Genomic DNA, 11934 nt, shown 5'->3' with positions numbered 1-11934 from the left:
TCTCATATAATTATAGCAACTGGCAGTGTTGCTAAAAATACATTATGAAAAACATTTTCCAATTATTCATGCCACAGGCATTATTGATAGTCACACCTGGAAATGAATTCACCAATGAAACCAGTTCAAGGTAGAAATATCGAATCTAGTGTAATATCATGACACACATTCTGCTGTGAACGAATGCATAACCATGCCTGAAGGGTAACAGGTTGAAACAAGGGCATGCCTGGTGCTATAAAGCCAATACTTACATGAGTTACACACATATTAGATTTGTGTCAGCCTTGTATAAAAACTATCATTTTATTAATCATATTATGTTGCCATCGGTACTCAATAGTGCGTCGGATTCCCGTGTCCTAGCAGAAGACGATAATGCTGAGTACATTGTCAAACAAACGACCCCTGTAGACAGCGTCGAGCGTAAAGATTGTATTGCAGTTGTCAATGATGGTGTGTGGAGATCGACAACATCACCTGCCATCACGCTCTACGTTAGCCACTACAACGTGGATGAGGAAAGAGTCACCAGCAATGAGATTACAGATAACGTCAACGATTACACATCTCACAACAGACATCAAGAACAGGTCAAATCTCTGCCTTTGAACGAACCCGAAGAGCAGGCGAAGGAAGGTTATGATCGATACTGGCAGACTGTCTCTGTTATCAGCTGTTTCATATCAATTATGTTTAACAATGCACTCGTATCATCCTATGGTGTGGTCTACATCTACCTGAAGGAACCCCTGGCTGTGACCGAGTACCAGCTCTCCTGGATCGGTTCCCTCATGAGTGGCTTCTTTGGGATAACTTGTAAGTCTTAAAACTTGTTGATGCTAAGCTACAAAATCCCCATGAACTTGTGTTTACACTGTGATATGCTATGTCTCCATTCTTCCCTATGTAAATATAGTGAAACAATGATGACTTGATAGTGAACTATGTGTAACCCATTGTTAGCCGGAATAGAGCACTATTATTCTTAACTCTTTTTGACATTTTATTGATACAGCATGATACTTAAGTACGCATGTGTAAATATAATTATCAAAGAATACTGCACGTGGTCAAACATTGGTTAAATTAATCTTTTAAATCTAAGACAGTTTGAAGTTTAGAACATTGTCAATAAGCTTTTGGAGGTAATGGAGGAATGGCTATTTTATCGGTAAAGGTTGTCCCCTTTTAGGATAGTAAATGTCATAAGTTGTTGCAGTTTGGCCAATAGTCATCAACTGAGTGAGTGAGTGAGATAGTATGGCTTTACGATGCTTTGTTTGCAATATTCCAACATTTTTTACCGTGGGGGAGACCAGAATTGGAAAATCGAACTCGGTCTTTGGTGTGACGTGGTAACGCTTTAACCACTAGACTACCCACAAAGGTCCTAATGAGACATAAAGAGAAAGCTATCAACGATAATGCAACCGAACACTGATACCCTGAAATATAACGGCTGTTTGGTGTACAATTTTCAAGGCCAGTGCAATAGATTCACTCAAACAAGGTAGGAGACTACAAAATGTTATTATTGAAAATATATATTGCATATTTTCATGGAATATCGTTACATCCCCAAATTGTGTAATTAAGACAAATTGTAAAATGCTTGGAAAAGAGGATTCATTGTACGTGGGTCTTCAGATGAGCAAAGAGACGCAAGGATGGTGTCATTCTGCAAGTCACGGGAAGGAGGTGGGGGGGGGATATTGAGGGAGGAGAGAGAGAAAAGTCGAAGGCAGATATATGATGAACCTGACAGTATATTTTATGAAACCGAAACTGCTTTTGACTTTATAATAAAGATAACAAGCGGCATGGCACTTTCTGTTATAACACTCTACTGTATTTGTCGAAAGTTATAACAAACGGGAAGGAAACGCTAACCTTAAGCCTAAATTTCTTGCAGCATGGTTAATACGGAAGCAAGAGTCATTGGACGTTCTGTTTTAAAGTTCTACTGCATTTGGCATATTTTCCCAAAACGGAATTGGTGTTTATGGATTTGTTTTATGGTGAACCAAGGAAGAGAATTTTCCCAAACCTGAAGTGAGGTTATGAACCGGAAGTACTTACAACTTTGTGAGAGTAGATAGAGGCTTAGAACAGTAAACTTTAACTTCAATAGGCATATGTTTTCCTTAACACAGAAGTGTTGCCACTAAACAAAAGTGTTTATAACCTGTTAAAACTGCATGTGACAACATAAAAGATAAAAATGAACATGAGATATTGATGAGGTCGGTTGTGACCTGATTAGGTAAAGGCAAAATGGGTGATTATATATATTTCTGGTTGAAATTTGGAAAGGAATGGTGGATTGGGCCTGGTTACTCTTTTGTTATAAAAATACCTTTCTAGTTTGAAAACTAACGCCTCTGAGGAAGTAAACGTTAATGGCGTATTCACAAATGTAAATGTTATCATTAATTCATGTGTGTTTTAGCATTGCTGGCGTCTGTGTTAATGGAGAGAGTGGGCAGTCGATACACACACCTGCTGGGAGGCCTCATACTTGCCTTCTCAATGATAGTCAGCGGCCAGTCAAGTAGTATTCACGTTCTCTACCTAACACTCGGACTCTTGTCAGGTCAGTTGGATATCTTGGCTAACAAAACAATTTTTAGATAATGTATAGTTTATAGTGTAAGATTGTGAGTCACATTAAGAAATCCATGTATTTTAATAATCATTTAAAATTTGACAAATTTAATGAACATCTGAGGCTGCGACGACATGCATAGATTGTTTGACCCTCATACTCCACTGAACTCATACAAAGTAAAATTCAATTTTAAACGTTTTATTTATTTTATTTCAACATTTATACCTGGTAGGATACACTGACAGTCGTACAAAATATACCTGTATGTCGGAATATAAAAGTTCCTCAAAAGGGGAAGAGACCTGAATGTATTCTCAAATTGCTCTACCGTACTTTGTACTTTTTTCATAAAAAATAGATCCAAATAAAATCATCATAAGATTGGTAAGGTGTGTTAACTACCCCAGTCAGTCAGTCCCAGTCACGATGTGTCGGAATACAATTTGAGGTAAATTCATATATTGCCGTGGACGGTCACTGTCCGTCTACACAAGAATCCGGTCGATAGTTTGGATACGTATATCTTCGTCTTGTTCACTAGGATGTGTCGTAGCGAGACATTTAAAGAATACAGTCTCGTGCAAAAACGTATGGACGTCAAGATGTGTTGCGGCCATGTGACAAACCTCTCGTCCAAAGAAAGAGCCATGTATCGTGTAAATTATTCACTTATAAAATACATTCTGTTCACATACCTACTTTATATAACTTCCTCATTATGCAAAGCTTGTGTTCTATTACTAGGTGTAGGTTCATCTCTCACTTTCGTCGCCAGCACCGTCCACGTCAGCCGGCAATTTTCAAGATGGAGACCACTTGCAATAGGTACAGCCAGTATTGGAGGGGCAGTTGGAAGTCTGACATGGCCTCCCCTCATGTCCGGTCTAGTGGAGACATTTGGATGGCGAGGTGCATTACTGATCAACGGTGCACTGCTTTTACACATGCTGCCAGGTGCACTGTTCATCAAAGCCTCTCCTAAACCCAACAGTGTAAAGGGTATGTTATTCTCATATACCCGAATAGTATTGTTTTGTAACAAGGGACATTTTTGTTATCAGAGATAAACGAATGGAGTGCAAAGAGGAATTGATCTCCACCGTCTGGAATTATGAACCATTTCGAAATTATAACTTATTAAGGTATAGTGTCCACAGGAAATATCACTGTCATCATTGCACTGCACTCAGGGCCAGAATTAATACATGCGGGGATTCCTATTAAATTGCAGGTTTCACTACGAGTGACAGCTATAAGCTACACGCCCTATCTCCATGGCGGAAATTCAGGGAACATCTACACGTAATCAAAGTGCCGGGCTTCATAAGTTTCTCTGTTTCCTACCTCATCACAGGACTTTGTGTGATCTCTTTCCCCACATTCATCCCGGATTATGTGATGACGTCACTTCCTGGTCAGACGCCCTCAGAAGTTTCACTGGTTGTGTCCCTTATTGGAGCGGGGAATCTTTTGGGCAGAGCATTGTTCAGTGTTTTATGCATGCTGAGTCCAAACTCTGCTCTTTATTTACATTTGATCCTTACAACTCTTTGTGGGTTAACATGCTTTGCAGTGGTCTTATGTCAAAACATGGCTCACTTCTATGTTACAGGATTATTTTATGGCATACTATACGGTGAGTTAAATGTTACCATGTCATACATATATTCCATGTACTTGTTGTCTCTATTATATACTCACCACAAAAAGAAACGCGAACCATAGAAAAATATGGAGAAATATGTAAGTAAAGAAGAGATGTTTCCAATGTGAACCAATTCATATCCAAACTAATAACCAGTCAGGTGTCACCACAGAGTGTATATATTATTATCCAAATATGCTGCTCGAGATGTCCAAACTTTACACTCTAATCCCGCACGAGGCGTATGGTGCATCTCGAGTCATGGATCTATGACGTCACATGTGCTGCGTTCATGAGCGTCGCTTTACACAACATACCAGTATGATTGTGCATGGAACCAATCTAAATCACTTTAATATGAATAATGCTTCGTGTATTAACCAATATGTATGGTATTCGCGTGTCGTGTGGTGGTGAGTATATCACATGGAAACCCTTACACATGAGTCATAGCCAGAGCATTATAAACAATTACCTGTAGTTGATAACATAGATGTAGATAGATTATACTATGATGTCCAAACATACAAGTTGAAGTTCTGGGGGATATATCTTCACAGGAGGAACAACTGCAGTCTGGTTCCCCATGTTGATTATTGTGTTCGACCTGGACAGTCTGCACAGAATCCTGGGAGGTATTTTGCTGATGCAAGGAATCGGGGGAATCTGTGGACCACCATTTCAAAGTAGGTGGAAACGACTGATTAGTAGCAACATCACTTTTGTAGTTAAAGGACAGGTAAACTGAAAAAAAGAAGATTGCGATTTCGTTGCGAATATCAATTTCCCCGAGATACATTTTGTCAATTTCCGAGAGAGAGAAATTGATCATATTCGTCGAAAGTATTTTAATGTCTAAGTGAAAGTGTTGAAATCACAAGCTCCGTAATCGGCGTCCAAAACAAACAGATATAAGGGCGTGACCTGAAGGTACCGGCGCGGCAGTGCAGCGATGCGTGACAAAAGATTCATTTCCTGATATGTGATACTTAAAGCTGCTATACACATACTGTTCGTGATATTTATGTTAATCGTACATGCATCAAAGCACAGGTTGACAATAACAGAGTTCAACATCGACGGAATTGTTATTGAGCCAAGCAACCAAGCAAGAAACCTTGGGGTTATCTTTGATTCAAACCTGACCTACGAGGCACACATCAACAAAAGTCTGCATTTCTTAACATCAGGAACATCAGTCAAGTGCGACGCTATCTTAACACCAAGATAGCCACTACTATTGTAAAAGCGTGCGTGCTATCGCACCATGAATACTGCAATGCCGTCCTGGTATGATTACCAAAACACCTATAAAACACCTCCAAAAGCTTCAGCGGGTACAAAATTCTGCTGCCAGACTGATCACAATAGCCAAACGCTGTGAGCACATCGCACCGATTCTCAAAGGTCTACACTGGCTTAAAGTAGAACAGAGAATACGGTTCAAGGTTCTCGTTCTTGTGTTCAAGGCACAGCATGGTCTTGCTCCAAGCTACCTGGAAGATTTCATCATACAGTACCAGCCAAAAAGAACCATACGATATTGTGATCAATCGTTGCTTGAAGTGCCACCATCAAGAACAATCTCCTACGGGGATCGCTGCTTTGAAAAGGCTGGTCCTCTTCTTTGGAACGCCCTGCCCATAAAACTCAGAATCAGAATGTTCAGTGAACTTAACAGTTTAAAAAAACAACTGAAGACACACTTGTTCAGCAAAATATACCAACTGGCCATATCAACTGTGCGAGCTTCAAGAGCGCTTTTGAGCAGTCAGTCTGGAAACTAGGGCTATATAAATACCAAGTTAATAAAAAACAAAAAAACAAAACAACATTGCATATATGTTGAAAGTGTAAATTGTCACCTTGGAGCTACATATTGCGAATGATGAAAGTAACATGAAACTGACGTTTTATTACTAGCATCCTGTAAGGGACTGGAAGATGCTTATGATACATTGATAATGATTTGGGACACAAAAATACACAATGTACGTTTTTCCTTCACATCTCAAATTTGCAATCACCGTCCAACTAGAGGTGACACCGTATTGTGATAGTAGTTCACCAAAAGACGTTAAAACGTTACTTGTTGTTACCCTGCCTGGCAAAGAAGGTTGTGGCATGACGACCAGAAGGTCATAAATTTATCGTTTACATTTCGGGAATGAGACATATTTTTGCGTATGATATTAGCTTAAGAGATATTTGTTTAGTTTTAGAGCATTTCTTAAGTAGATATATTCCTTTGTTCCAATAAAGATTTAATTCAAGACGACATTACGTTTTTTCTATAGATCCAAATATAACCTGATTCTTATCTATATTCAGTATAGTACCAGTTCTATTCTCTATCCATTTGGGGTGGTCGGGTAGCCTAGTGGTTAAAGCGTTCGCTCGTCACGCCAAAGACCCGGGTTCAATTCCCGACATGGGTACAATATGTGAAGCCCATTTCTGGTGTCCCCCGCCGAGATATTGCTGGAATAATGCTAAAAGCGGCGTAAAACCATACTCAATCACTCACTCACTCAATCCATTTAAAAGAGACTACAACAACAGTTTTGCGTGTATTCAAATTGTAATAATAAATTGGATATTTTCAGTTTCATTTATACTTGTACAAATCTTTATTTGTTGTCAGAATTCTTTGAATAATACGGTATTGGAACCATGTAAATGTTGTGTTGTTTGTTGTTCTGAATGGTAAATAATTGTGAGTCCTCCAAATGTCTTCCGGTATAACTGTGTTAATATCATTTTCTCATTTTAATTGATTCCCGGATTCGTATTTTTTTCTTTTAAACCGTCTTCGTTTGATAACGTGGTATATGTAGTGTCTGTATATAATTGGTTCATGTCCAAACAGGATATTATCGTTTCCACATATATACTGTGTTGGTAATTCTGCGTTGTGGTTTGTTTCATAGACATCTTTCAAAAAAGATTTTTGATTTTATTTTTTCTTACGTATTTTGATCCCATTTCTTGGGATTTCAAGTTGTATTAGTTCAATAAGTTTGCATAGCTTTGTATTTTCGGTTCTTCGCATCCAAGTTATCTTTTGAGCTTGTATTCTTTCTAATATAAGTGGTATATTCAGTCTTCCATTTTAATGTTTGAATAATAGTAATCCATCAAGAATGTATCAAGAGGTTTCTGTATCGAGCAGTTTATGTCTTTTATTTCTTCGCAGCATATGTGCAAGAATTTCTGCACATATAAGACATGTGTCACCTTGCCTACATCCTCTCGTAACTGTAAAGAAATCTGACGAAAATCCATAAACCCAAACAGTAGACTTTATGTACTGAACCGCAAAAGAAACGTCACCATGGATAGGTATATGAGAAATCTCATATGTCCAAACTCTACAAGTCAGTATCTCGTGTGTCTGCCATGTTCATTGATGATATGATGAACGTCGATACATGGAATGGATGAGACGGTTGATGAAGGCCATAGGCACTTGAGCCCACACTCTGAGGAACGCCTGACGCAGTTCAGCTGCAGTTGTCGGCCTTGGTCGGATGTCATTCAGCCTTTTTTAAATCTCGTCCCACGGGTGCTCATTGGGATTTAAATCGGGAGTGAGGGCAGGTCACTGCATGGCTCTGATGCCATTCAGCTGGAGGAAGTCTCTTGTTGCTCTGGCAGTGTGGGCACGGGCGTTATCATGCTGAAACTCGTGGTTGCGGCGACGTGCCAAATGAGGTATGGCGTGTGGTCTCAAGACTTGATCAATGTATCGTGCTGCCGTGACACCATTGCCTCTCCTAGGACCGATGTTCAGGAAGAACACAGGGCCGACCCTCTGTGCAAGATCAATTCCACCCCACACCATAATGATATACTGGGACCACCACACGAGTCTCTCTCAACAACACAAGCATCCGAATAACGTTCCCCACGGCGTCGCAAGACTCTCACTCTGCCATCTTCTGTTTAGATACAGTAGCTGCTCTTGTCTGAGAAGAGGACTCTTCCCCACTGCTGGTTGGGCCAATGCTGGTGCTGTGTTGCCCACTGAAGTCGGTTCCGGCAATGATTGGTGTCAGAATGGCTCCTCGGTGTGGCCTGTGACAGTGGAGGTGTCTGTTCGTCAATCGTCGACGCACGGCGTCCGAACTAATGTGTCGCTGGTGTGTTCCCTTGGTCTGTCTAGCAGTTTCCACAGCAGTGACAAAGCGATCTTGAAGATGCTGTCGCACAATCTGACAATCCTGACGTCAGGTGGTAACCCTTGGTCTTCCACTGCGTGGTCAGTCATCTGTGGTGTTGGTGGTGTGGTACCGTTGCTGGAGCCTGTATATGGTCCTTACGTGGACTTGAAATGCATTGGCTACTTGCCGGGAGGTTTGTCCAGCTTGCAAGGGCTTGGTGTCGGTGATTTCTTGTCAATCTCGGCATGAAGTAGCAATTCAATCACGAATGAAGGTTATCCGATCTGGCTGGATTTTTATAGGGCAAGAAATGGGGGAACGCGTGTGCATTTCAATTTGCACGGAACTCACGTGCATCGGGTTACCATGGCCGTGGTCGTGATGCGTTTGGGCGATCGGTTTTATTGTCATCTACTTTGTTTTTTTAATCATCAAATTTCATTTTTCCAGACAAGGTAATGTTAAATTTAAGAAACTTTGACAAAAAATACCCAGATATTTAAAACGACAACTTTTCATGCAAAGTTATTTGGGGTGAGGTTTTTTTCACAGTTCAGTATATTATTGCAGAATGTCCTTATCCATTTAAGAAATCAAAGCAAGATTCGACTGATTTCCATTCAACTGAATCAAGGACTTTTTCTATTTTAATCAAGATAAGTAAACCTGGTATATTCTTGTATTCTGTAAAATCCATAATGTTGTATATAAATCTGGTGCATTCACCGATGTATCTTTCTCTCATAAAACAAACCTTTTTAATCGTCGCTAATGACAGTCGGAAGTACTTTTTTTAATTCGAGTTGCTAGTACTGCTGACACTTTCTTATACGAAATGTTCAGGGGGGGCGGGTTTTTTTATTTGCTCTCTTGAATTATCTTTCTTAAGACCTTGCTTCTGATCGATCGAAACTTCACCTCTTCAGTAGGCATAATCTATAGAATTAACTACGAATTTGTTAATATATTTTACATTTTTTTAGGTTGAATCCGGGTGGATCATATTTTTTCATAGCCCAAAGAACTTCTTCGTTTTGTAATTCTCCCTCGAGCGAATGAGGGTCTGTGTCTGAGACCTTCAAGATTAACATCTGTTATGTCTTTAGTTGTATGTAAACTGTGATGGTATTTCTGAGCACGATCAATCTTTGATATCTATTGAGAGCTTATTCAAGTTTAGTTATAGCCTTATTTAGGAACTTATGTTTTTCAAGTGATAGAAATACTTTTCTGCTTTTCTCCTTTCGCCTGCTAATTTGCTTTAGCTCTCATTATAATTCAGTTTTGTTAAGTTCCATTTGTTCATTTCAAATTTTGTGTGGAGTTGTTTTTTGGTCATAATCTTCCATATCTAATTCAACTTCTAAATGTTCAAGCTTTCCATTATTTTATTTTTCTTCTTAAGTTTTATCACGTTTTTTGATTGATGGGTATTTTATCGTGCATTCTCTTATATTGCATTGCAAAATTTCATAAAAGAGTTGTTCCTAAATACTTTTTCACCATTACTTTCTAATTTGTAGTATTGTTAAACTGTTTCTGGATCGTATAGCAGACTATGCATGAATTTCCAAAAGCCTTTCCCCATTCCTAGTTTTGTGAATTCTATTTTTATTGATATCATTGAATGATCTGATCTATAACCTGTTTTGTCAGTTGAAACAACTGATTTGTCCAGGAAGAAGTCTAGTCTGGCCTGTTTCAATGGTTTGGGTTTTCGCCAAGTAAATTCCACCAAGGATCATATAGATTTAGTTCTTCTAAAGAACCGATTTTCTTGATTTGGGGTTATTTAAATGCATGTAATTGTAAGTATCCATTTATCGACCCAGCACAAAGTTATGGTCTCCACAAAATATATTGTTTCAGAATCTAGATAATATATTAGACCCTTAATGTTTCGATAGAATTTTGGTGTATTCGCATTAGCATCATAAATGTTATCTATGGTGAGAACTTCGTTAGCTGTCTTAATCTTTAGATAATTTCCATTTTCTAAATTCTTTAATATCTGGTCAGCGAATCTATCTTTAAATATAATGGCTACACCTCTTGACTGACTGGAGAGCGAAATTCTGATGACCATTCTAGTTTCTTTTCCTGTTCTTCATCTTTCGTAAAATGCGTATCGCAATAAATATTTTCCTTATTCGTGTGTAAGTTTACAAGAGCATATCTTCTTTTCTTTTCATTGTTTAACCCTTGACAGTTAGAAGAAAAATCTTAATTTTATCTGTCCTTTTTTCATGTTTTATGTAGTTTAACGCAATTTTGTTGTTTTATATTGTCCACCTTGTTGCGAAAACTGGAGTGCATTAATATATCCCCCAAGTATTTTCTAAATAAAATTGCTCAATCAAGAGACAAAGGGATTGTACAAATGAAGTGATAAAAAGAAAGGATAGACTAAAACAACACAGTAGCTTTCGTCATTACTTGGAATGCAGGGTGAACTTAACCACCAAACAGAATAATATTAAACATATCTGTAGAATAATATTACCACAATAAGGCATGAATGTAAAAAGAAGCATAAATAGGTCGTTATTTCATTTCATAGTCAAGTTAAGAAAAGAATCCTATGTCGTACTTACAAAGTATTTGTTCCAGTGTATATCCTATTAACCCATTATGAATCATTAAACCGCGCCATCAAGTATCAAATGCTTGGCGGGAAAACTATGGTATAAATCAACACGTGCAACTGTCCAACAAGGTGCCTCACAGTTCAACACTTGGTGATAAGTTCAGATTCCTGCACGCGAAATCCTTTGATATCAAAATTGACGGTCAAGTACGAGTTTGATATTGTTGACATAATATTTTTCTAAAAGTATCAGTTATAGGTAACGTTGCCTAAAGATAGTGAGACATGTGCAGTTGAAACAAATTACGTTTAATTTTGATTGTAACTTAAAGAGTCACAGTAATTTTAAATGACCAGGCTGGTTTCGTAACTTTTTCAGAAACATGAATTAACGTATTATTGTTTAGATTAGATTAGGTGTTCATGTGAGTTAATCCAGGAAGTCTCTATATCTGTCAAACAAGAACTGCGACCTGCACATGTCAACTGGGTATAATGGCCATGTATTGATCAGACCCTGAGTCTGTGTGATAAAGGATGATTTTTATAATTGCATTTCAACATTTTCGTCACGGTATGTAGTAACTAACCCTACCTCAGTTTACAGACTTTTATATATATGTTCTACTGCAACTGCCGTTATAATTAATCGTAATCGCACAATATTGCATGTCTCTCCCGTTACATTGTAAAATCGTATTAAAATTGCTTTCCTCTCTCAGGTTACCTTGCAGATGTGATGGCACAGAAAGATTTGATCTTTTATACCACTGGAGCTTTCTTCATCTGTAGCATCCTGACCATTCTTCCTTTCCTGTTAAAGAAACAGCTTGTGTCACGACAAAGTCGAATGAGGGCTGGTGATATCAAAGTGACAGGAATAACCAACAAAGGTGCAGACCTCGGATCCACAAATAACTTTACCTGA

At 38.5% G+C, this 11934-nt stretch overlaps 1 protein-coding gene across 1 annotated transcript; it reads left to right on the top strand.

The window, feature by feature from the left end:
- Positions 1-320: 320 nt before the first annotated feature.
- Positions 321-11934, top strand: LOC139447625 (monocarboxylate transporter 13-like). Its single transcript, XM_071229037.1, has 6 exons — positions 321-819; positions 2453-2596; positions 3356-3610; positions 3837-4247; positions 4817-4942; positions 11729-11934. Exons 1-6 carry the CDS (start codon positions 321-323, stop codon positions 11932-11934), a joined length of 1641 nt encoding a protein of 546 aa, XP_071085138.1.

Source organism: Haliotis cracherodii, unplaced genomic scaffold (genome assembly GCF_022045235.1).
Source record: "Haliotis cracherodii isolate W230 unplaced genomic scaffold, xgHalCrac1.p SCAF_7, whole genome shotgun sequence".
NCBI classification, from domain to species: Eukaryota; Metazoa; Mollusca; class Gastropoda; order Lepetellida; family Haliotidae; genus Haliotis; species Haliotis cracherodii.
Note: the sequence above shows the minus strand (reverse complement) of the source record. Positions and strands in the feature narration are given on the sequence as shown.